The 27988-nt window shown below is 37.3% G+C and overlaps 1 protein-coding gene across 2 annotated transcripts; it reads left to right on the forward strand.

The window, feature by feature from the left end:
• Positions 1-179: 179 nt before the first annotated feature.
• On the forward strand, positions 180-27959 carry LOC136238043 (hemicentin-2-like). 2 transcript variants are annotated; one of them, XM_066028352.1, is made up of 10 exons: positions 180-311; positions 348-656; positions 708-1231; positions 1305-1547; positions 23695-24003; positions 24060-24425; positions 25152-25496; positions 25541-25660; positions 25713-25799; positions 27364-27421. In XM_066028352.1, the coding sequence occupies exons 3-10, from the start codon at positions 1165-1167 to the stop codon at positions 27375-27377; spliced, it is 1551 nt and encodes a 516-aa protein (XP_065884424.1). In that variant the 5' UTR covers positions 180-311; positions 348-656; positions 708-1164; the 3' UTR covers positions 27378-27421. The 2 variants fall into 2 exon arrangements, with proteins under 2 accessions (XP_065884424.1, XP_065884422.1); XM_066028350.1 differs by lacking the exons at positions 180-311; positions 348-656; positions 27364-27421 and adding exons at positions 27480-27581; positions 27633-27959 and having other exon boundaries at positions 1074-1231.
• The last annotated feature ends 29 nt before the right edge of the window (positions 27960-27988 follow it).

Consider the following 27988-nt stretch of genomic DNA (forward strand, 5'->3'; position numbering starts at 1 on the left):
TGCACACAACATTCAACTCGTTTGTGAATGGTGATAATAATACGATGATTTCTTGCGCGTTACAAGCAATTAATAAAACGATGCGCTAAAAATAAGGTATGCCCGAATCCCCAGGGGTTCCCCGTATAGACACTAGGCCTTCACCGAACGAAAATATTAGACACAATTCTATATTTAGCCTACACTACTCATGTGATCGTGCATTTTTCGAATCTAAAGACAGATGACCCGCTCAAAGTGACTTCGCAAGAGTCGCAACTCAAGTCGCAACTCAAGTCGCAACTCAAGTCGTAACTCAAGTCGCAACTCAAGTCGCAACTCAAGTCACAACTCAAGTCGCAACTCAGAAGTGACAAGTGATATGCAATGATGCTACAAACCTACGAGGTGATAAAGTGTTAAATGAACCAACTTTATTTTCCCGAGTTAATCACACTGGATCTTCGTACAGCGTAGTGGCATGCCAGTTTAATTTTTTTCACTTTGTCAGTCAGTCAGATGATCCGTCACAAGCTTATAAATTCCGCTAACAGGAAAGGTATAGAGTTGGGATTTCGTGCCAATCAATACATGGCGTTTGAATTTCGCCGGCTGAAGTGAGTGAGCTCGTCATACTATGCCAGTGTGCTAGGACTGTAGCACAGACTATGGCTGACGTATTAGTAACTGTGACACATTGTATTTGTACTAAAATATTCACAATATAGTTCTACTGGATTGTGGGCGAATTTATTGGAGTACAGTTGTGGCACGTGCGATGATGCTCGACGAAAATATTTCCTAGTTATGTAGGTAGTTACATAAGCTATAATAATACAACACCGTATGTTGGCTAGCCCATCATTGGGTCATTAGCCTTTTGTGCAATTACGAACAATGTCGAGTGCCGTCTGGGTAGCTACGCCCCTGTATATAGCTATTGTAGTAGTCACAATTTTAGGGAGCGCATCTGAGATTGTAGGGAGGGGAAGCCCACTCCTAACAGCCCTAGAATAAATACCGGCGTGAATCTGTGAGCTGCTTTTCCCTGTTCTGGTAGCATCCGCCCCTTCGCAAATATTAAATAAGGGGGGGGGGGGGGGGGCGCCGGCAGTCCAGGGAGCATTGCAGGAGGTTGCGCCGGCGTAATCTTTAGTAAACTCAAGCTTTGTGGTGAATTCGAAGATGAATCGCGCAGTTGTGGCTCTCCTACATATAAAGATCGCTTTATGTATAGCCACTTCTTCAGCGGGTAAGTTCGTGTACAGTAGGCCGTAGCTTATTGTGATGTGTAATAGTTAAATTAATGTGATGATATATTTTAGCAACACTAAATGTCTCGATCACGTCATCCCCACGATTGGGAGTGGATACAGTGTGTGATAACCAAGTTGTGATTCTGATGTGTCGTACTGACCAGACCACAAGTAACATAATCACATGGTACTGGTCCAACCAATCACAACATGGAGACACCATCACTGTTGTGGCCAGGATGACTGTACTAGTTTACACTTGTGTGGCTTATGCCGATCAAGGAAGAGCTAACATTACTGTACAAGCTAATGGTAAGTGAGGTGATGTGAATGCTGTTTTCATTATTTATTATTGTTATTAACGCTTTACAGTCACCAGCACTGAAGGTCTCACAGCAACATGTGTTTGACCATTCCGACTAAATTCTGTTTTCCGTTTTCATGCTATATAGTGTTCCATCATTTTGTAGGCTACCGCTTAACAGGTGAAGGAACAAGCTTAAGCATGCTATAGCTCAGTGGCGTAGCCAGACTTTTCGCCATGCCTGGGCAATGGGTGGGCAAGCCATTTCCCATGCAACACACGTACACATGCCCATCTTCATATGGACATCAATATAACATTTTTAAAATGCATTATGTATCATCCTACACTACTGTATGTAAGATGACTAATATCAACCTAATAGAAGCGAACGCCTAGCTAGCTATTGGCCTTCTAACATATTACATACATCTAGCTACATGTGTTTTAATACCAGACCACAAAGATTCTTGAATTAAAGCACGAGGCGCTCTATCACGTGATGACTATGCTCTGCCACTACAGTTGTTAGCCTAGAAAAGTGGAAACAAAAAGAAAAGAATTGCTGACTGAACAAGTACTCCATACCGTTTCAACTGAGCAGTATCCACACGGATAGATGGGTGCTAATTTCACAAATACCTCTAGATTGCTTTGCCCCCCGAGTTTTGACCACACCAATAGCTACCGTGATCACTTAATCCAAATGTAAACCGTCCAGTCCACTATAGTGAAACCAATTCTTTGTCCTTCACTCCTTGCCACAATGCTGCGCGGTTTATTGTAATCACGTGATCTTGCTTCTATTTATTGCCTCCTATTTGTGCACAATCAAGTTACTCGTAGGGAAAATCCCTTGGATAACCCCCATCTCTGTTTAGCCCAAAAGAAGGAAACCATCGGCGAAAATGGCTCGGTGAGTGTTGTATAAGTTGTGCAGTGACTAGTTAAGTAACTTTAGCAAAATCTCGAGCTATCCAGCCCACGTCTTTATAATTACTCTAGGAGGCTGATGGTGGGGCAAAGAAGTCTGATGCCCGGGCAATGCCCTGGCTTGCCCGGGTTTGGCTACGCCACTGCTATAGCTTTGCTCAACTTTAAAAGTTAGACTGCTTGCCTGCAATTAACTATGCCTGAGTGGAAGATGGAAAATAGTGAATTTATTTGGATTGGCTTTGGAAAATGTGGACGGGTGGACAGGTTATTGGTAGTGAAAGATGCTGTTCAATTAAAATACGCATGATTTTACATGAGCTGTCATCAAGTCATTCCTGGGTCAATTACTTGTGCATAGAATGATGCCTGACTGCAATTAATCGTAGCCGATGACAAACTTAGCACTTAATGCAGCAATGGCAAAAAATACAGACAGTAATATTTTCAGTAGACATTCGCCCTGTCCCTACCAAAACAGTAATGTCATGTACAAGTACATTTTCATGGTAAAAACATGTCCATACTATCAATAAATGGTTTAAATTCACATAACAGGTGACAGTCTTTGATAACCAGTATATCGAAATGCCAGTATAGAATAACGTTAACCCAGCCTTTGGTGTTTAATTACTCAATTTGTTGATGGTTTAGCAACTAAACAAACATGGAGGTTGCCACATTACAAGCATCTGCCTACTGTACTTGTACTGAACTACATTCTTTGGTTTTTGGGATCCATATCACTTCCTAATAGGCCCAATTCATGATGCAATAGTCACTGTAACAAGCTACTGTATTTCCTCCTCGTATATATATAGCCATATAGCCTCCTCTATATATAGCCATATAGCCTCCTCGTAGCTATATCTTATAATCCATTCATGAACCAGCTGAAAAATCTTGTTCCTCCTTGTAGCAGCTGCTGTTGACATACTTTTGACAAGTCAGGGTTCAGTAGTTGTAGTAAGGCTTGTTATACAAATTACACTATTGTAATCTCATCCTACTCCTTTTATTACATAACGCCCCTTGGCCTTCCTTCATTTAGGACCAGATGTTTATTTGAATGTGACTTTTATACGATGAAATACGATAACTTATACGAGGAAATGTGGTAAATATGTACCGATATACTGCGATATTAATACCGTGTATTCAAATTTCAATACCGCCAAGCACTACATACATGTACTAGATGTATGGGGTACTTTTTGTGTTTGTATCATAGTGGTTTATTGATAGTAAAATTTTTGGGTGGCTGGCCCAGGGTTTCTTTAAAAAGCAAGGGCTAAATGCAAGTTGACAATAATACATAGTGCTAGAGGCACTGATGATAAACAGATCAAATACAGTGGTCTCAAATTAGCTCATTGATTAGATCTCTTAGCTAACTTTTGAAATTGAACTATAAATTCTTATATAGAGCATGTAGCTGTTGTTCATGAAATTATAGAAGGTATATACACAAATGTAATGCATATAATAATTGTATGAAAACACTTATAATGTTGGAGACAATACATATTAATATTTTTGTTGTACAACAAGGTGTTCTAGGAATGATAACATGGTACTCACAAAACTAAATATAGACACTATAAATATGGTGATAGAATGTGCCTGCTATTATATAAACATCAGTGGATGCATGAAAGTGTAGCAACTATTGGTTAATGGTCTATAACCTTTTGTTGTATAATAAACACTGAAAGTTATAGTTAACCTTATATTATCATTAGTGCTTTGATTGTAATTCAGGATTGTGCTTTGATAAAGTGCATGCAGTTTACTTGATACTATGGAATGGTATAAATACACCTAGAAATATTCATTCATCAGATAGCTAATGACAAGCTTTGTATATAATATTACATTCACCTATATCCAAAGCAATAATATCACAGAGTGTTCATGAACTCCTTACACTAGAACAAACATGCTTTTTGTGGTAAAAACACGTTTGTTGGATTGTATGGGATATATTGATATGTGTTGCTATTTACCTATCACTGTACAACAGGAATTTTATGGCTTGCTTTTCCTGGTAGCTAGTAGGGGATTTTTACCATTATATTATATTATATCTAATCCAAAACAGCCAAGCTGTAAAAAAAGTGTGCGGCCCTCAGAAAGGCTATGGTGAAAAAAGATGTGAAATCCAAGGTGGCGGCCAAGAAATGGCTGTGATGGTAGGTTAGTGGTAAAAATTTTAATAATGACAATTCAGGTGAATTTTTGTGCCGCTTCACTAAAATTCACCTGAATTGTTGTTATTAAAATTTTTACCACTAACCTACCATCACAGCCATTTCTTGGCCGCCACCTTGGATTTCACATCTTTTTTCACCATAGCCTTTCTGAGGGCCGCACACTTTTTTTACAGCTTGGCTGTTTTGGATTAGATTTCATTTCTTTTTGTATTTGTATACCCCAAAGCCGGCCTATGGCCAGCTTTGGGACTTTTTTAACCTATGCTTTTTTCTTTACTACAGGAAGAAGAAAAGATGAAGTAGATGTACTTTAAATATTTTATCAGTAAATGTACAAATTATATATACTGTATAATACATATGTGACCGGATTTGCGAAAAGGGGTCCAATTTGCCAACTTTGACAATTGATAACTTCAGATTGGAAAGAGCTATTGCCTTGATATTTGGGCAGTGGTGAGCACCACTATAGCTGAATACATGGTGAAATGTTCAGGTTAATATGTTACTTGAACACTGAGTTATGGTCTCCAACATTTACGGAATTGGATGTGTGTGGAAGACCCCTTTTCGCAAATCCGGTCACATATATTGATTACAGAAATCTCCATGGTGGTTTCTTTGTAACTGAACACTCTACAAGGTGACTTCTTCTAATTGCTCTCTCTACAGGGTGAATTGTTTGTAGCTGAACGATCTACAAGGTAACTTCTTCTAGCTGATCTCTCTACAGGGTGATGTGTTTGTAGCTGAATTTTGTATAGGTGATTTGTTTGCAGCTGAGCTCTTTACAGAATGGTTTCTTTGTAGCTGAACTCTCTAAAAGGTAACTTCTTCTAACTGATCTTTCTACAGGGCAATTTGTTTCTGGCAGAATTTTCTACAGGGTGATTTCTTTGCAGCTGAACTCTCTACATGGTGGTTTCTTTGTAGCTGAACTCTCTACAAGGTAATTTCTTCTAGCTGATCTCTCTACAGGGAGATTTGTTTGTAGCTGAACTATCTACAAGGTAACTTCTTATAGCTGATCTCTACAGGGTGATTTGTTCGTAGTTGAATTCTGTACAGGTGATTTGTTTGCAGCTGAGCTCTTTACAAAATGGTTTCTTTGTAGCTGAACTTTCTCCAAGGTAACTTCTTCTAACTGATCTTTCTACAGGGTGATTTGTTTGTAGCTGAACTATCTACAAGGTATTTCTTCTAGCTGATCTCTCTACAGGGCGATTTTTTTGTAGCTGAATTCTGTACAAGTGATTTGTTTGCAGCTGAGCTCTTTACAGAATAGTTTCTTTGTAGCTGAACTCTCTACAGAGTGATTTGTTTGTAGCTGAAATCCCTACAAGGTAACTTCTTCTAGCTGATCTCTCTACAGGGTGATTTGTTTGTAGCTGAACTCTCTACAGGTGATTTGTTTGTAGCTGAACTCTACAAGGCGATACTTCTAGGTGATCTCTCTACAGGATTCCTTGTTTCTAACTGAACTCTCAACAGGGTGATCTGTTCATAGCTGAATTTTCTACTGGGTGATTTGTTTGCAGCTGAACTCTCTAAATGGTGGTTTCTTTGTAGCTGAACTCTCTACAATGTGACTTCTAGCTGAACTCTCTACAAGGTGACTTGTTTCTAGCTGATCTCTCTACAGGGTGACTTGTTTCTAGCTGAAGGTGATTTGTTTGTAGCTGAACTCTCTACATGGTGGTTTCGTTGTAGCTGAACTCTCTACAAGGTAACTTCTTCTAGCTGATCTTTTTCACTGCATATTTGTTTGTAGCTGAGTTCTCTACAGGGTGATTTGTTTGCAGCTGAACTCTCTACATGGGAGTTTCATTGTAGCTGAACTCTCTACAATGTGACTTCTTCTAGCTGAACTCTCTACAGGGTGACTTGTTTCTAGCTGAACTCTCTACAGGTGATTTGTTTGCAGCTGAACTCTCTACATGGTGGTTTCTTTGTAGCTGAACTCTCTACAAGGTAACTTCTTCTAGCCGATCTTTCTACAAGGTGATTGAGTTTTTTGCAGCTGAACTCTTTACATGGTGGTTGCTTTGTAGCTGAACTCTCTAAAAGGTGACTTCTTCTAGCTGAACTCTCTACAGGATGATTTGTTTGCAGCTGGATTCTCTACGTGGTAGTTTCTTTGTAGCTGAACTCTCTACAATGTGACTTCTTCTAACTGAACTCTCTACAGGGTGACTTGTTTTTAGCTGATCTCTCTACAGGGTGACTTGTTTCTAGCTGAACTCTCTACAGGTGATTTGTTTGCAGCTGAACTCTCTACATGGTGGTTTCTTTGTAGCTGAACTCTCTACAAGGTAACTTCTTCTAGCTGATCTTTCTACAGGGTGATTTGTTTGTAGCTGAATTCTCTACAGGGTGATTTATTTGCAGCTTAACTCTCTACAAGGTGACTTCTTCTAGCTGAACTCTCTACAGAGTGATTGATTTTTTTTGCAGCTGAACTCTCTACATGGTGGTTTCTTTGTAACTTAACTCTCTACAGGGTGATTTGTTTGTAGCTGAACTCTCTACAGGGTGATCTGTTCATAGCTGAACTCCCTATAAGGTAACTTCTTCTAGCTAATCTTTCTACAGGGCGATTTGTTTGTAGCTGAGTTCTCTACAGGGTGATTTGTTTGCAGCTGAACTCTACATGGTAGCTTCTTTGTAGCTCTACAATGTTACTTCTTCTAGCTGAACTCTCTACAAGGTGACTTGTTTCTAGCTGATCTCTCTACAGGGTGACTTGTTTCTAGCTGAACTCTCTACAGGTGATTTGTTTGCAGCTGAACTCTCTACATGATTGTTTCTTTGTAGCTGAACTCTCTACAAGGTAATTTCTTCTAGCTGATCTCTCTACAGGCCGATTTGTTTGTAGCTGAACTCTCTACATGATGGTTTCTTTGTAGCTGAACTCTCTACAAGGTGATTTCTTCTATAGCTGATCTTTCTACAGGGTGATTTGTTTGTAGTTAAACTCTCTACACGATAGATCTTTGTAGCTGAACTCTCTACAAGGTGATTTCTTCTATAGCTGATCTTTCTACAGGGTGATTTGTTTGTACCTGAACTATCTACATGATGGTTTCTTTGTAGCTGAACTCTCTACAAGGTAACTTCTTCTAGCTGATCTCTCTACAGGACAATTTGTTTGTACCTGAACTCTCACATGATTGTTTCTTTGAAGCTGAACTCTCTACAAGGTGATTTCTTCTAGCTGATCTTTCTACAGGGTGATTTGTTTGTAGCAGAATTCTCTACAAGGAAACTTCTTCTAGCTGATCTCTCTACAGGGAGATTTGTTTGTAGCTGAACTCTCTATACATGATTTGTTTGCGGCTGAATTCTCTACATGATGGTTTCTTTGTAGCTGAACTCTCTACAAGGTAACTTCTTCTAGCTGATCTCTTTACAGGGTGAATTGTTTGTAGCAGAACGATCTACAAGGTAACTTCTTCTTACTTATCTCTCTACAGGGTGATTTGTTTGTAGCTGAACTTTTTACAAGGAAACCTCTTTTAACTGAGCTCTGTACAGGGTGAATTGTTTGTAGCTGAACTATCTACAAGGTAACTTCTTCTAGCTGATCTCTCTACAGGATGATTTGTTTGTAGCTGAACTATCTACAAGGTAACTTCTTCTAGCTGATCTCTCTACAGGGTGATTTGTTTGTAGCTGAATTCTGTATAGGTGATTTGTTTGCAGCTGAGCTCTTTACAGAATGGTTTCTTTGTAGCTGAACTCTCTACAAGGTAACTTCTTCTAGCTGATGTATCTACAGGGTCACTAGTTTGTAGCTGAATTCTCTACATGGTGGTTTCTTTGTAACTGAAGTATCTACAAGGTGACATCTTCTAGCTGATCTTTCAACAGGGTGATTTGTTTGTATCTGAGCTCTCTACAAGAAATCTTCTTCTAACTGATGTTTTAACAGGGTGAATTGTTTGTAGCTGAACTCTCTACAGGGTGATTTGTTTGTAGCTGATCTCTATACAGGTTACTTATTTCTAACTGATCTCTTGAATTCTGTTCAGGGTGACTGCTCTATTAGGATGACTGCTCTATTAGAGTATCTCGATCTCGCACTTGCTACACCAAGTTGGATTTCGTGTTATAACTCCGTGGCTTTAAGTCTGATTCTTCTACACCATTGAAGAGCCTTTCTAAGATGATAACTCCATCTGTACAGCGATTTTGAAAGCATTACCCCAAGCGGTTTACCTGGTAGGCGTGGCAAGCATAATAATAATAATAATAATAAAATAAAAATATTAAAAATTAGCTAATCTCGATTGCGTAATTGTTACACACTGTTGATTTTTTCGCTGTATCTTCCTGGTTTTTAGCTCGATTTCTTTCAAACCACAAAAGGTTTGAGGTTCAATAGTTAACCTATTCACCCACCGATTTTCAGCTTCTTCCCATACGCGGTTTACCCTGTAGGCGTGACAACATATTGGTGTTATTTTTCGTGCATAATCGCTCATAGCTCTTTGTCTGTTTATGGTATTCCAGCCAAAGTTGGTACCGAGATGCGCCTTTATACTCCCCTTCTGTGTGCCAAATTTCAAGGCAATCGGATAACACGTTCGAGTTTTATAGCAGATTTTGTAAGTGTGCGACAAGAAAAAGAAAAATAAGAAGAAAAAAAAAAAAACGAAGAAACTCAGCCAATTTTTGAAGTCGCATATCTCGGGAACGCGCGAAGCGATTTCGCTCAAATTTGGAATGTAGAGTGCTGCAGTTGGGGGGCATGTCCACAGCAAAAATCGTCTTGTTTCATCAAGGAAGCACAGAGCTACGGAGGTGCGAAAATTGCGTTTTCTTTCTTCCTGTCAATATACTCACGGGTGTTACGCGCCGGCTTCTTGGGCCGCACGACACACTACCGTGTGTCTTGATTATAGTGGTTAATAAAATTAAAGTATGCATTGGAATTTTTATATTACAGTAGTTGTTACATATAACAACAGGTATGAATATGTTATATATACCAGTAGGTATAGGGTCTTTTAAAACTCCTGCACTTTTTATTATATGATTCATTGCTGAATTGAATGAGAGTAGAACTAGCCCCACAACCTCAGTAGTGACACATCTATTCAGTTTTTTGTGGCCATTGCTAGCCTTAGATTAGTAGCAAATGATGAGGTGAATGTGGATCACAATCAACCAAATTACTGGTGAATTTACAAACCAATAGAGTAGTCATGTTCTAACAAAAATTGTCCAGTGTAACAGAGGGTACTTATTACTCTCACTCTGAATCATAGTGCAAAGGCTACTCTCACTCTGCATCATAGTGCAAAGGCCATATGTGACCGGATCTTGGAAAACCTACCTTTTGGGCACAAGCTAACTTTTTGGGAAAATTCAAATGAAGATTTCAACAATATTTTTTAAATTAAGTTTTTTGCACATTTGGATAAAGCAACTATTAAACCTTCTTGCTGTGAAGTTTCATACCCATAGCTTCTTTTTCCTAGGAGATATGGATGATTATATCAGACCATGTAGTAATTTCACATGCGTGGGACAACAAGTAACTTACAAATTGGGTGATTTGTTCAGGTACTGGAATGGCTAAAACTTAGTCTTAGACAATGATACATGGCATTTAATTGCAGAAAAGTACCAAGAATACTTCATTAAACTATCAGAAATGTCTTTCAAAGTATTTTAGGTGGTAAGAATGGAATTATTAGTAAACAAAGTGATTTGTCACCATTTGTCACCCTTAATCACCCACAGAACTCAGTACATTACCATAAAAGTTAGTTTGTAATGTACAGGAAAGAAAATCGGCCATATCTCAGAAATGCTTAAAGATATTGAGCTGAAATTTTAACACAAGATAGATGAGCACCTAGTACCTCATTTAAGCTATAAAACAGAAAATTTACCCATGCGCCAAAAAGGTAGGTTTTCCAAGATCAGGTCACATATACGTATCTCACAAATTAGTGTTACCATGACTATCAATAAAAATGTTTAGACTTTTAGCTACATTGAGATTAAATTATTTTCATTGGACAAACTGTTTGCTGAGTGTATCCATTCACTGGACTGGATTACTGGACTCTGGTTTTTTTGTTTGTTTTCTTACCTTTTATAGCCAGACTTAGCCACAAAGGTGCTTTAGAAATTGGTGCCATTCATCACGAGACATAAAACTTGGACATTGGCACAAAAACTGCACTAAAACCTTAGTTATTGACTTACTGCTAGCAATGATACAAGCACCATACACTGTTAACACTGCTAATGCATCTGTCTGTCTGCTCTAGCCTTTTGTAATATAACACACATTGACGTTTTACACCATGCAATTACAATATGTAATATAGAAATTACCTATAACCTTTCAGTGATCTGCACATTCACTCTAGCTTTTCTAGCTCTTTGGTTTATAATGTTTGTAAATAGCAACAAGTGTGCAGTGTTACATTAAAAAAAAACGGAGTGCTTCCCAATGAGCAATAGGAAGGTAAGATTACACGTAATTTCCAAAAAAATACAGTAAGTGTAACAAGAGTTCAAACCAAAGATGTACCATTAAATAGCAAAACTAGCACCTTTTCAAACACACTTAATGTAAAATCTTTATTAAACAGATAGGTGTCCTACAGACCTTTAGCACTTGTGCTATAACGCTTTAATGAATAAATCAATCAACTACATTTAGTGCCTCTAATATGCAACACTAACCATGTGTGATATACTACTATAAATTTTAGTGGTTGAAAATGTGTTTGAGTAAATTTTATGTGAGTCCAGTAGTCCAGTCCAGTGAATGGATACATCCCTGTTTGCTCAACTGTTGTAATATTATGTCTTCATAGAAATCTTAACTTTCTGCTAATCATGTGTATATTACTTTGAATATGAGAGGACATGCAGTATTTACCCATACCCCATGCTAGACCCACCGCTGTAGATCCCAGAGCCACTATAATATTCACTGTTGCACCTTAAGTTTAAGTTTGTAAGAGCAAACATTTAAACTGGCATGAGGAAAACAATTTTCCACATAACTTTAGCTAGTTATACCTACTATATTCAGTGGCATATCCAGATGGATTTCCATACCTTTTAATGTTAACTTTATTATAATAGTCTATAGTTAGCTTAGTAGGTGCATTATGTGTTGACAGTTTGTCACAGAAAATAACTTGACATACCCAATCTTTCAACAGAATTCTGCATGTAGTTGCATTTAATACTGTGTGATATACCAGTATTGTTAGTAAACTTCGACATTTAAGTCATACTGGTTTCGATACGTCTGTTTTTTTAGAATATTGACATACCATCTGGACAGTATGGCCTCCCTGTGGACATGTTTTATTCCATATTTTATAGTTATAACACAAGAGGGATGTGACTAAAATTATGCACACTACTCCGAGAGCATGCAGCACTCAAGGGAGAGTACATATATTTAGTCATATCCCATATTATTAACTGGTATATTCTATGCCTCAAAATGATTATAGATAGCAATTTATCAAACTGAACCTATTGGGAGATCGAAATCATTAGAATCCCTGATGGATCATCAAATGTTTTATATACCACAATTTGCCATGGTATATCAGTTGTATACCACAACATGGCACTTTTGATCTCAACCAAAGGTGTAGTATTTTAGAGGGTAACCATACATGTGACAATGTTTGTAGGCAGGTGCTGGTGTAGCCAGCTAACCAAACTATGTACACAGCAAAAAATACCACATTTCCGGCAGTTATATCGGTACAGGAAATGTCAAGGAAATTTTCTCTTTGAATTTCTGACACATTTCCTGTATTTGTACATATCACCTTTCCAAGTGATTTCCAGTTTTGCAGGAAATGCCACTTTCAAAAATGTCAAGGAATATTTTGTTCATATTTCTGGCACATTTCCTGCTCTAATACATGCCACCTTTCCAGGCAATTTCCACTCATGCAGGAAATGTTACATTTCCTGGAACTGGAAATGTCAAGGAAATTTTTTGGTTTACATTTCTGACACATTTCCTGTACTTCTACATATCATTCTTCCATCTAATTTCCAGTTGTGCAGGAAATTCCACAACCATATTTTGTCAAGGAGTTCTTTGTTCACATTTCTGGAACATTTCCTGTACTAGTACATACCACCTGTCCAGGTGATTTCCAGTTATGCAGAAATTTCAAGGTAATTTGTTTACATTTCTGGTGCATTTTCTGTATTAGTACATATCACCTGTTACGGTAGTTTGCAGTTAGGCATGTAATATAAGTTTGACACGTGCCACTTTTACTGTCATTGATTTGAAGTTACTATGGAATTTTAAATTGATATGGTTACACTTCAGCTCAAATTACTGTAGAATTTTGCAATAATTTTATTTTCAGTTTGTACTATGCAGTTTAACTGGTAGCTAAAGGTAGAATTATTACATGAATATATCTGCATCCACTGAAAATTCTATCGCACGCTTCACAGTTTTTGTTGTCTTGCAGAATATAGAAATTAACCCATGCACCAAACTTTAATCTCGTGATCAATATACCTATATATGTAATAACAAATTGTTACAGCTCAAAAAATGCTACATGCTGTTTGATATAATAGGTTTGCCACAATTTGTAAGTGCTAGTAATGGTTAAACAAACAAATGGGTGGCTTTCCAGACACTCTCTATTGAGCCCCATTGGTAACCATGGCACAAAACAGAAAACAAGCAACCTTTGCATAATTATGTCACTTTGTATTATGAATTACACAGGATCACCATAAAATTAAATAATATTATAGGCTGTTATGTGTCATCTCACAATAAGCAAAAAATCATTTTATCGATGAGCTGGAACATCTATACACAGCGAACTGGGAAACTCATCTCCCATACATTTTCTACAGTACCTGTTGGAACTTCAGCACACACCTTTCTACTCTTACCAGAGGAGTACTACTATAACCAGGTCAACACATAATTATGTATACGAAACCAATGAAGCTACCATCCAGTAGCCACTAGTGCTACTGGATCATAGCAGTAGTGGCTAGGATCCATTGTGCCACTACAACTACAATAAAATTTCTGGGATAAATTTATAAAATTCTCACCAGCATACGTATATGTAGCTAACTCAACTCAGATATTTTACTATCAGCAGCCACAAACTATAGGGTGGTCCGTTGAGAGACTATTGACAATGAGTCAATGAAGGGGACTGAACACCATTAGGAGCTATATTGGCTACAAGAAGTATATGTCTATTTAAGGTAGTATTCCCACACACTTTATTGTAGAAAAACGACTCTACATAATGTATGAGTTTGACACCACATCAAATGGGGTTGACATTGTGATGTGTGCTTTTGCTTTACATCTGATGCATAATTACTTACATAGAATGCACTTGAAAGATTTTGGTGTAGCTATTTGTCAATTTCCAGTTTGGCTCAGTGGGAATTGCACATGCATGCTGTGTAGCCAAAGCTGATCATACATGCAAAATTCTGTATCGAATTCAGGGGCAGATCCAGGAGGGTTTCAAAGGGTTCCATGGAACCCCACTTTTGAAAGAAGAGCCTCTCTTACTCGAGATACTCTAATAGAGAAGTCACAGTAGTCTTTTGAGGAGCAGTGTAGCAAGCTATATGTATACAGTTATAAATAAGGAAATGTAGTTGGTGAGGGCATCTATGGTGAGGGGCAGCTATATATTGTCAGCAGGTAATGACCTTTTTTTTGATCTTCAACTTACAGCTAGACTGAAGTTGCAATTTAAAGTGGAACCCCCCCTTTTAAAATTCTGGATCCTCCCCTGTAATTATATAATCAACTCCTTCATGTATTACAGTAGCTATTACGTGTTTCAGCATGTCTCGGGCACTGAGCCAGATTGCCAGTTGCTCACAGCACTAATCACCTGTGGGCACTGAAACCATCTCTGCCTCTGGATCCAGATTGCACTACTGTCCTGAACAATTAAATTGATCAAATCTGATAAGTGTGAACCAAAGTGTAACCAAACAAGACTACCAAGCAGGGCTGGCTCTGGTAAAATAGGGGCGGGTGGGCCACCACAGTTGAGGGCATAGCAATTGTAGCATATTTTCAAGGGGGTCTGGGGGCAGGCCCCCCCTCCACCAGGAAAATTTTTAAAATCATCACTCAAGCCTGAGATGCAGCAATCTGAAAGCATTTTTAACGTAATTTAGTTGGGTGCTGACAGTTGCATGCTGCTCAACAGAATCTTTGAAGTAAGTCTGAGTGTACTGAAGGGCTGAAATAATATCAAGTAGCAAACTCTTACGTGCAATTGTATGGCTTCTCGTACGTTAGTCTGTGCACTAGAGTTTAAAACCATAGATTATAGCCCTCTATATAATCTATGGTATAGCTACGTATAATATTTAGCTAGCTGTACATAATATGAGTGAAGATACTCTCTTTCTCTTCTAGAGTAAAAGGTTGGGTGGGTCGCAAAGAGCAAGAATTTTAACCGATCGATTTTAACCTAAGCGCGCAACTTAATAGTTTTTTTCTGACAAAAGTTGAGGCGTTTGTTATGCTGCGCGGGAACATTAAAAATGGCGACGTTGGCAGGTGCTGGCAGAAAGTTGGAGAGAATCGAAGCGTTCTTCTGTGACATAGAGAAAGAGAAGATTCCGCAAGCAAGTAGTGAAATAAAAGAATGCCAGTGAAGCGGCCGTCTCGACTCGAGGGGTTCTGGACTCAAGTCACTATACTCGCACATCACCCGCCTACCTTAACAACTGTAATTCCATATGGGTATGTGAAAAGGAATGGTAATATTGCCACTGCTTCTAATGTGAGGAAACAAACAAGCTCTTCTTACTACAACTCGGTGCAGGAAAACAAGGTAGGCATCATTTAGAGTCGCCTAGTCCAGTACACAAATATCTATTATATCCAAGTTATCAAAATCGCACTCATCAATAGAGTAGTATGTCTGGAGATAAATATAGTGTTACTCGTCAGCAGAATGTATCACCAGACATATTAAGAGAATGGTAGCTTTGCCAAGATGGTGAACATCATTAAGACTATAGCACCTGTTGAAAAAGTCCATCGGACCTCAGGATGCCAACCTACAATTGAGTTTGAGCTGTTACTGAATGTCGTTGATGTGTCACCTGGTCTGTAGGTGAGGTTCTCTTTTGTGATTACAAGTCTTGTTTGTAATTATGTATTTGTTTGTAGTATGTGTTTATTCTGTGGTGTATCATTAAACAAGGCCACAAACAGACATCCTGTTCAAAATATGTGTAACCTTATATCCTACATTGCTCATATCTTGCCTACAGTAATTGTGCTAAGTAGTACCTTGAGTAGTATGTATGCATTCCCAGGTGCATTTGGATTGAACATAATACCACACAGTACTTTACCATTATTTGTAACTTGATTTTAGAAAGCGGATCCAAATTATACACCAGGGGAAATTGAACAACCACCTCTAGTGGGTAGCTACACTATCAAACTATCCGGCGATTTTGATGCTCAAAACTGGTTTCTTGAGGTTATGTTTTCTGGGTGCCCTGTCAGGCTCTAGTCACATTTTCTGGCTTTGACACGAGGACCTCGCTTCATGAGAATCAGTGGTGGATGGCCTTCAACAGCCAGCCAAAGATTTTGGTATTGATTCTGCTGTATTTCAGCCACTTAAGGAGCTAGTTTTCAAGAATAGCTGCCAACCTGCTACTAATAGGCCTAATGTATTTTGTGGAGTGGACTCACACTAAGTTAGAAACAGCTTCTTAACAATTATCCAGGAATTTCCTAGTTCTTGTACCACTGTAGACTCTAATGTCAAGCTAAAACTACTGAAGCTGCTCTTCCTACAAAGTCACAAATATCGCACATGCACTAATTTATTAGAATATTTTTACAAGACGTTATAATAGTGCATAAATAGTTAGATATAGGCTACACATAGCCTTTTCTACACAGTCTATATAGTGACAACATATTTTTAGATGTAAACTAGCTTAGCGGGCAGCATTAAGCGGATAGCGCAATACTAACAACATCGCTAAGTATTTACTTCTGGTCATTCACAGTAGCCTATCCACTAGTACTAAGCAGTAAAGCAGCAAAGGAATTAATCCTACGCAACTACAATAGCCTCCACCACTGCTAGTATGCACAAGTACACATGTTTTGTAAACATTCTATTAAATTAGTGCATTCGCGAACTCTGTAACTTTGTAGGAAGAGCAGCTTCAACAGTTTTAGCTTGGTAATGGTGTTTCCAGTGGTACAGGAGCTAGATAATTCCTGGATAACTGTTAAGAAGCTGTTTAGTTCAGTTCATGAGTCCAGTCTGCGAGTCCAGTCTGCGAAATACATTAGGTCCTACTATTAATGTGTTTTCTATGCATAGTATTAATGTATTCAGTTTTTCATATTTGTTGGCCCTGACCACAAACATTTTTCGTATGGTTACACTGGATCTGTTTTCAGTAATCTTGCATCGTTCAACTATCTTAAATGTCCAAGAAAAATAGTTATATTGTAGTGTAGGTTGCATTTTTTTTGTTAATGTGTATTATACCGTGCATTCATTTACATTATACAATTTGCAGAACCTTCAATAAAGTGGAGCAGCTGTAATATACCGAACTTAAGGGCAAGGTGGAAATAGCTATCAATCAAGAAGATATTAAGTGATATCGATACACCAAGAGAGCAGAGAGACATCTAGCAAGGAGTGACACGATGGGCTAATGAAAGTTAAAACTCAAGCTTAAGGAGTAAACATGCTGATATGATGATAAAGATGGTAGTCAATTAAACAGGTTCAGCCCAGGTGATCACACTTTGTCCCAAGCAAAAGAAATTTCGTGATGGTCACAAAATCTGATATATGGTACTGTACTATGTGACTAACTTGTAGCTATACTATACCCTTGTAACTGTGTACATGTATATAATGTAATACCATGTAGATATTATTGTTCACAGTTTTTACCACATGTATAAGTTTCATTGATACTGTACAAGAAATGTATTTGAAATTTCATTAATACTGTATAGTAGAAATCTGTTGGAAATGTCATAGATATTGTATAAGGGAAATCTGTAGGAAATTTCATAGATATTGTATAGCGGAAATCTATAGGAAATTTCATAGATATTGCATAGGGGAAATCTATAGGAAATTCCATAGATATTGTATAGAGGAAATGTATTGGAAATTTCATAAATACCTTATAGAAGAAATCTGCAGGAAATTTCATAGATATTGTATAGGGGAAATCTATAGGAAATTCCATAGATATTGTATAGAGGAAATGTATTGGAAATTTCATAAATACCTTATAGAAGAAATCTGCAGGAAATTTCATATGTCCAGTGCAGGAAATCTGCAGGAAATTGTGCCCTATCATGTAGTAGGAAATGTACAGGAAATTTGCAAATTTCCTGTACATTTCCATCTCCCGGATATGTGCTGGAAATGTCACCTGTCCTGTATATTTCCTGCACATATCCTGCTACAGGAAATGCCACATTTTTTTCCTGTGGTATAGTAAGTAAGTTTGTCTGTGGTAATTTCTACCATGTGTAAATTGCTGAACTACCGTGTGGGTGTCTACATGTGTCATAAAATTGGAATCAGCTCTTTCTAAACAACAAATAATGGCCTGTGAAAACATAACTTGTGGACAAAAATTACAGTACATGTATGCCTGGCATTAAATAACTAGTTAATATGTGACCGGATCTGCGACAATCTGACACAATCTAAATTTACAGTATAAATACAATGGGTGAAATACTTGTGTAGTATTGAAAAATTTCCATAAATTTTTTGAGCATCTCTTTCTTAGTGAAGGAAGGGACTAGCAGTTAAAACCTTATTTGCCTGTTCAAGAGGAGTTGGAAAATCTTTGTTTCGTTGCAGTAGAGCAAAGGATACGCAAGTTATGAGCATTTGTTTACATCATGTTGAAGCGATTGTACTTTATCAATTTTTCTTCACAATTTTGCAGTAAAGAAAGGCGAGTAAAGGACAAACTTACACAGTAATTGATTCCTCTATTCATGTCAAACACGATGCTGAACTTTCAGCTCCGTACCTCAATCCGTTGGTAATTATATATAAGTTACAACCATTTTTGTAAGCACCTGTAATTTATTTTCCCTATACTTGCTGTACAGATCGATTTTTCTATAGTTGCTACTTTGTAGGGCTGTAACTCCGAAAGTTATTGAGGGTACACTTAGCTAAGTACATTATAAATATTTAATAAACAGGAATTCGAAAAATGCACGATTGTGTTGGGTTTTCGCAGATCCAGTCGCATATGCTTTCTGAAATATGCAAATTATCACTCTTCTTTGTTTTAATTATCATTAATGTTTGTTAATGCCCCACCATAGGATTAGTACTAGTAATAGCATGGGTAGCAGTGAAATTTGGGGATAAATATCATGAGTGTTGTATTGGAAATTTACCATTTCCAATACAACAAGAGTGGTATTTATCCCAAATTTCACTACTACCCATGCTATTCCCAGTTAATACCATACTCGCTGCATATGCTGCATTAGCTTTGCTATGTACGCAATTTGTCACTATGTACTAAACACGAGTCGACACTAATTGGCGCTACATTGTTAACATAAATTCTAGCCAATGAAATTGCAATTACAACTTTTTCACTGCTGTCAGTGAAATACGGGATAAATTTCACTGCTACTATTGAGAATTTTGTACGGGCAGTGAAACAGGTATGGTATTAGAAGAAATACAAAATTATTTTAAAAGATACTCCAAGAACATAAACCAAAAAGAGGCTAATATCTACGAGTCTGAGGCAAAGACGCGGACGAGTGTTAACAACTAAGATATTCTATGACTGCTGTGGTGTAACTGGCTTATATCCAAGTAAAAGACTGTGGGAATATTGATGTATATGGCTTTATATTCAGTTTGCATCAACTATGCTGACACTGCATGCATTTGATTGCCAACAGTGCACATTTACTCTTCACACCATACTGGACAATATGCCGGGCAATAACTACCATGTTATCCAAGTAAATTCTTTGGAGCATAGCTATAATACTGTATTTAGTAATACCATGGTTATTTTGATATTAGCTACAGTGTATTATTAAACCCTCAACAACATGACATCTCACCCCATTGATAAAACAACTGATACACTCTATTAGAGCAATCAAGGAATTATATAGAGCAAACTTAACTTTTTCCCTAATATTACTGTAACATAGATTGTTGTTCAAAGCAATGAATTTAGGCAGCTTCTATCCACCACCCATATCCCTTTCTGAGAACGTAAAATTTGGCTTTTTCCAATTTCAGAAATGCATATTGGACTGGAGTAGTTATGCTGAATCTAACTGTTTGTGCTGTAATCTGTTCTAGGAATTATAAGTTTGATTAGGGATCATAGAAGAAAGTAGGGAAACAAGGGAGGTTGCATATTTACACCTGCAGATATACTAGTGAACATTTAATCTCTACTTCAGTCTATACCCAAGACTGAATTAGGGATTAAATGTCCACTAGCTAGCATATCCTAATCGAACTTAAAATTCCTAATTTTCCTGTGTGAATGCAATGAATCAAATCATCATATCAAAAATTCTACTGAATGCAGTTAAAATTTCAACCCCCCCAGTAAAACAAAATGCAGTCTAGGCATGAATTAGCAACAGTAGCTGGGTTCAAGAACTTCCTCTGGTATATTTGAAAAATCTTGACTTCTCACCAGCAAGAGTTATTGTTGCTTCATTTCTGAATTTCATTCACCTGCATAATATGAAATTATATTTCTTAGGACTGAAAATGTATTCGGCATGGCCTTATAAAGTAAAATTTCCTAAAATGCAATCTCATAGCTTCTATAATCTCTGGTGGCATGCCCCCAGAACCCCTTGTTTATAGTTTATAATTATACCCTATGACTACTACACTGACTTTGCACTGTAACACTAATTCCATTTCAGAAACGTCACCTTTTATCCACCACTAGCGTTCATGCAATATCCAAGTTGTAACTAGTGATGTCATACAGTTTATCTAGTCGTAGTCAGGTGCTGCTGGATAAATTAGTGCTGTAGTTGGATTATCCTTAATCATTAAGTAACCATGATTAGTTCAACAGAATTATATCAAGCAGTCTAGTATTTGTGATGCATACATAACTGATACACACAAACATAGGGATGTGTCAATTTTGTAGGCTCCAGTCGATTATACTTTAAAGTACAATATGGGTAACCAAAAGCATCGAGCATAACAGCATTTGACAAGGTGCCACACAGATGTTTAATAACTAAATTGAAAGCTTATGGGATTCAAGGTAATGTGCTTAATTGGTTAGAAAATTTTTTGTCAAATAGAAAACAGAGAGTCTCAGTTCGTGGATCTTATTCTGACTGGACTAATGTAATTAGTGGCGTCCCACAAGGTAGTGTTTTAGGACCTACCCTTTTCATCATATATGTTAATGATTTGCCAGATGCTTTACTAAGTTTCTCAGGTCTGTTTGCTGATGATACCAAATTATATCGTCCTATCACCTCACCTGTTGATACTGATCTGTTGCAACAGGATTTAAACTTTGTGCTTGAGTGGTGTGGTACTTGGTTGTCATTTCTAAATTTTCCTAAGTGTAAGCATATGAGTATTGGCTCCAAATCTACATCCACGCAGTATTACTTTTACATAAACAATGATGCACATCCTATTAGTACTGTTCAAGAGGAGAAAGATTTGGGTGTCACATTTGATGAAAACTTACATTTCAAGACACATATTAACCAACTAATACACAAAGCCAACAATGTGTTAGGCACCATTAAACGAAACTTTAATTCCAGAGATCCTGTTGTAATACGATTATTTTACACCACACTTGTAAGACCAATTCTAGACTATGCCTCTACCATATGGAATCCTCATCATTTGGGAAACATCCGTGAGCTGGAAAATATTCAAAGAAGAGCCACAAAGTTGATACCTACCCTTCAAAACTTACCCTATTCTGACAGACTACAAAGCCTCAATTTACCTAGTTTATCTTACCGTCGAAATCGTATGGACTTAATTATGACATATAAAATTTTGAATGGAGCAGTATTAGTAGATAAAGAATATTTTTTTACAATGAACACCAGTTACAGTACTAGATCTAATGGATTTAAGATTTATAAGAAATTTAATAAGACTTCAACACGACGCTTTGCCTTTTCACAGAGAATAATTAATAACTGGAATTCCTTACCCTATGAAGTTGCCACTTCTCCCAATGTACTAAGTTTTAAGACTAATTTAGATCATTTTTTGTATAATCAACGTTTTTCATTTGTATGATTTAATTGAGATTGGTTTTATAAGACTCTGTCTTCTTTTTGACCAATTATACACAATAATTATACAGGTTTTTGCAATTGAATTGGTCGCTTTTGCAATTGAATTCGTCGGTATTGCAATTGAATTCGTCCCGTTTGCAATTGAATTCGTCGGTTTTGCAGTTGAATTAGTCGGTTTTGCAATAGAATTCGTCATAAACAAAACGGCTCCAAGAAACCAACCCGTTCATTAAGAAATGAACTATTTATGCCTTGGAGAGTTACACTTGAGACACTAGAAGGTAATTGAAGCTGGTAGTCCGCGAAGCTGATAGCTGTCTGACAAATTAATTAGCTTGCTCGCGAGTGACCACACCCATCGCGAATCGCGCAGTAGAGTTTGGAATGTTGCTGGAGAGGAAGAATTATTGCCTTATAAAGAGTTGTTTACTACTGTTGTACTTGAACAAGTTCTTGTAACAGCTGCTACATCATGTTTTCATGTTTGCTCCAGCTGCCATTCTTGTTACGGACGAATTTAACTGCAAAAGCGACGAATTCAATTGCAAAACCGACGAATTCAATTGCAAACGGGACGAATTCAATTGCAAACGGGACGAATTCAATTGCAAACAGGACGAATTCAATTGCAAACGGGACGAATTCAATTGCAAAAGCGACGAACTCAATTGCAAACGGGACGAATTCAATTGCAAAGTCGCCGAATTCAATTGCAAAAACCTGTAATAATAAAATAATGCCAGCATAATAAGGATGATTTTCAAAAATTTAAATAAAATGTGCAATGCGTGCACCAGAAAGAACACAAATTTGGGCACAATTTATCTTATTACTGCTGAAAACATGTATTATGACTAGATGAACTGTTTCTTGGTTGGTTATTCACACTTTGCAGAAATTATTATGATTGAGATACTCTAATATTGCAGTGACGTATTCAAATATCAGGAAATGCTGATATACTCTAGTATTACAGTCAACTCTCAAGCATAATCTTGATTTTGAAAGCATAATTGTGAGCATAATAGTCTTGATTTTGAGCACTGCTAAAAAGCATAATAGGTAAAAATTTGAACATAATAGGCCAGAGCCCATGCAGAATAATAGGAAGACGAAAGCAAGGAGCAAAATTCTGGAATCATTGGACAAAAGTTGAACTTGTATTTGAGAAAATTGAAAGCAAATATGACATGCATAATTCTGTGTCTCCTGTGGCATTTTACAAGCAAATGTCATTGTAGATAAATCTATAAACTCCATGCTATAAAGCAGTCAATAAAATTGAGCAGTCACCACAAACACATAATGAACACATTTAAATCCTGCTGGCAAAATAGTGAGCTTATTATGTGGAAAATTAAACAGATTACTGGATAGTAAAATAGGAAAACAAAAGCAAAACAGACTGATCCTATGTATTTAGAATATAATTTTAAATTCACATGCTGTATATATACACTGTGACAATCTACTGTTCTTAAAGTCATAATAATACCAGCTAATACATGTGAATAAGATGAACCATATGAAGTTTAGAAACTACAGTTTTCATGTCAAAGTTTTGCATAGCTTTTTAATTCAAGTGATTAACTAGTTAAAAATAAGTCACAAAGCAGACCAATACATGGTTTATGCTACTTTGTATGAGATATCTTATTTTAGGATCTCCACCTCATGTTGACAGATACAACTTCAATCCTTACATTTTAAAATATGAAGGAAGCAACTTAACCTTAATCACTGAAATAACCAGTGATCTTCCATTGTCCAGTGGGGACATAAAGTGGGTAGGATTTCACCGACCTTTACCCTCAACTTCTGTGGTAGATAACTATACTACTGATGGAGTACTATACAGTAGACTATCACTATATGAGTTGTCATTTGAAGATGACAGTGGCAACTATACCAACATTGTTAGTAATCAGTGTGGAACCTCCTCTGTATCTGTGTACATTGATGTGAGGAAAGGTAGGGGACTTGAATTATTGGGAAGCTGTTGAGGTATTGTTGTGTTTATCCTCCAGCTCCCATTGTGTGTAACAACTCAGGTAGTGTGGCTGTACCACAAAAGAATATTATGACAGTTAAAGGAGAGACCATTGCGTTTCACTGTCTCTTCAAAGGGAACTTGAAGATTTTATGGCCTTCCATGTCAATTTACTGGATGATTGTATCCCATGGTCAACACACAAAACCAACATATATCATGGACAATTCTACTGAACCATATCGTATTGCTGTTTACCAGACTTGTTTAAGTAAAGATGGATCTTGTTGTAACTTTACTAACCAACTTAATATTGAGAAAATTCCATTAGAACTAAATGGTGTTGATCTAACTTGTGGAGTAGTACTTGATGAGGTTCCATCTTCTCATACTGCTAAGCTCTGTAAGTACTTCACAATTTTCATTACATTTTATGCTGGATGTTTTGAAAGGAGTTTACACTAACTTTTATATAACATTATACAGTAAGTAGTCTTATGTCTAGTCCTATGCTTACCTGACTGCTTTATTAGAGTATAATATTATTACATACTAATACTAACCAGTACTTATCACATGTAAGACCATCACGTGATAGAAGAGAGTTTTTGGTATGTGACTGGATTTGCAGCTATCTGCTTGGCATTTACTTATTTCCAGACTTCATTTTAAAGAACTAAACTTTCACCTTCAGAATTTGGATCATGAAGAAAAATTAATAGCCACAACACAAGGTTGAACGTACAATTAATGCTAACTGAAAGCAGACAAGACTGCCCATAAAAATAGCCACCAGATTTAATTTCAAAGCATCGTCATTAAATTTTATTTTGCAAAGTTTTCTGGGGGAGTATGCTTCCTAATCCCACGCTTGTGCATTCTGCATGCACATAGAGAGTGAGCCACATGAGATTTTTTTAATATCACATCAGATCCATAATTGTACTGTGTAGTAGCTATTACCTCCACTCAAAATTTTTGGGCTCTGGCTCTGTAGATCTGTTATCCAAGAGGGCTTTCTGAAACTATTGGAAGCCCCTCACCCCAGTGTTGTAGTCTATAATCATACACAGCTATGCTACTAAATCATCATGCAATCAACCAATTTAATTTTGCAACTCTCACACAGCTGTTTATGCAACACCAAAAGTCATTGATGCTCCTAACAAGCACATCAAGATTAAACTCAATGACAGTATATCACTTCAGTGTCAGTTTAGAGCACCCATTGGGGTGACAATAGTGGTGTGGTTAAAGGATAATTTACCAGTGGAGAACACACAACACTACAATATCATTACTACCACTAATCCTGGAGTAGATAACTTGATTGTGTCTAACCTAAACATCAATACTATCACTAGTGAAGATGAAGGCACTTATACTTGTTACTGCTACTACAACAGAACAATGGTCACTACCAGTAAAAGTGTTGTTTCTAATAAAGTATCTACAACACTACGTTTTAGGAAAGGTATGGACAACTATGTTACTTCATTTGTGTGTACTTCAGTTTAGAGAGTAGCAGCTCAGACAATACATGGATTATACCTGCTGCTTCAGTGTCTGCTGTAGTTGGTTTGGTGATTATACTGGGGCTACTTGTACACTGTTGGCTTGCTGGAAGAAGCAACAAAGGTTAGCCAACAATGTGGTGAAACAAGTGATAAACTTGAGGTACTGCCTGCAGAGATCAATTACTCAGCTAAACACACTAGTTTAAATGATGTTACTGAACCATTAGTAGTTGATGATGAACAACCAAACACAACCATGAGTATGTTTCCATGTATATACTAACATGATGTACTACATGTAACATAGTGGATGGTTGACAATATGGCATGCTTGCAATTGACAAAATTAAGGGTGCTGAGATCATAGCAATGATAAAATCACAGCTATGGTTAATGGGCACTATACCTCTATAGCTGGTTATTGACGAAGAATTAAAAGTGTTTTTCTGAACCAGCAAGACTCATGCAGATATTGCATAGCTCAAAAGGTTACAATTCTGGCAGATATATATGATTTATACAAACCTATACCATTTCCATTTGTGACTGGATCTGCAAAAACCCCACATGTTAGCACATTTTTCGAATTCCATTTTATTAGATTTTCTTTATTTGGATAGCCAAAGGAATAGTTATCCAAAGTTTCAGCTCTAGAAGCCAAAAACTTTTGAAGTTACAGCCCTACAAAGTTGTAACAGCAGAAAAATCGATTTGTACAGTGACTATATGGAAAATAAACTACAAGCACTTAAATAAACAGTCATAACTCACGAGTGCAGTCCTCTACCGAGAGCAACTTTCACCACCACCATCTCCATAAAGAGGCGAATTCATTGCTGGGTACATTTTTTAGCCTAGGTTTTTCATACAACCAGAGCGAACACAAAAATGTGAGCAAAAAAATGATAGTGAATTGCTCATCTAACACGAAGCAGACTAACGCTCATATCTTCCGTCTCCTTTGGAGTACTGACACATAACTCCTCTTGCTTTGGGGATCACGATGCTAACAAGGTTTTTGTCATTAGCACAATTTACTCATTTTTAAAATTAAATTTCGTAAATATTTTACCCATTGCGTATTATTGCATTGTACTGTAAAATTAGGCTTGCAATAACATGTGGGATTTTTGCAGATCTGGGCACATTTTACAAGTGTAGCATGTATATGTGATGTCTTGCATGCATGGCCACTATGCTTATTTGTGACCAGATTTTACAAAACCGATCCAAATCATACATCAGGCAAAAATCAAACTAACACCACCAGTGGATAGCCACACTATCATACTACTAGTTTTTACACTCAATACTACTCAAACCACTCAAGGCTGGTGTAACAGACGTCTTTTCTGGGTGGTGTAGGGCAGTATCTGGACTTGTGAAGGGTCTGGCTTGGCAAGAACCAGTGGCATACTGGTGGATGGCCTGATAATGTTGGCCAGACATTTTTCTGTTGATTTTGCTTCATATCAGCCACTAAGGAGCCAGCACAGCCCTGTAATCTCGTGTCTAGACTTCAGTTGTGGTCTGCCTCCATTTTGAAGTCTATTTGTTGCCCTCCCGCCCTCCACTCCTTTGTGCAGCACTCGTGATACTACTTCGTTCATCCAACTGCTTAGATTTTCTATATTATTTGGCAGGAAACTCTGCAAGTAGCTACAAGTACTGGAAGTGGTCTGAAAGGTAATAGATTGATGCATCTTTTGTGTATAGTTATATGCGTGCGTGCTATCCTTGGCAAGTTATGCTGACTTGAATTCTTTAAAACCGTTTATCTCGAAACTTCTAATGTGTGATTTGGATTGTTTTCCCCAAATCCAGGCACATTTAGTTAGCTACATATTACTAATATTTCAACCTTTTGCAGTATGAATCCTTGGTGAGCTAGTAATGTATTTCAGTGTAGATGGTGATTTACAATTATAGTTCTCTTGTAGAATATGGGACATTTCGTAAGCACAACAAAGCACCACTCCCAGATGAGGCCACTAAGTACCATCCAGCAGATGCAGTTATCAGCTCAACAGTATCAGGAATAGGTATGATACATTAGCATTGTGTCCTATAATATAGACATCTAAATATGGTAGCTGAAAGTAGTACTGGACATCAGGAGTCACAACATCAATACCGCAATGGATCCATCAATGACAACTTCACAAGGCCAACCATCATGGATAATGACGATATACATGATGCAATATAACAACATTAGTAGCTAACAAAGTATTCTATAAATAGCTACTAATAACCACTGATATACATGACAGTTTTTCTATGATCCTTCAGGCTTCATGGCTGTATAGTATCAGCTTATTAGAATGTAACTTGTAAAATACATAGTTTCTGTAGTTTGATAGCTCATTAACTCATGCTGCTTCTTTCTGTATCCTATATAATATTATGCTAGCTAATAAAAGGAAGTAGGGATTGATATAATCCACAT

The sequence above is a fragment of the Dysidea avara genome, chromosome 11, assembly GCF_963678975.1.
Source record: "Dysidea avara chromosome 11, odDysAvar1.4, whole genome shotgun sequence".
Lineage (NCBI taxonomy): Eukaryota > Metazoa > Porifera > Demospongiae > Dictyoceratida > Dysideidae > Dysidea > Dysidea avara.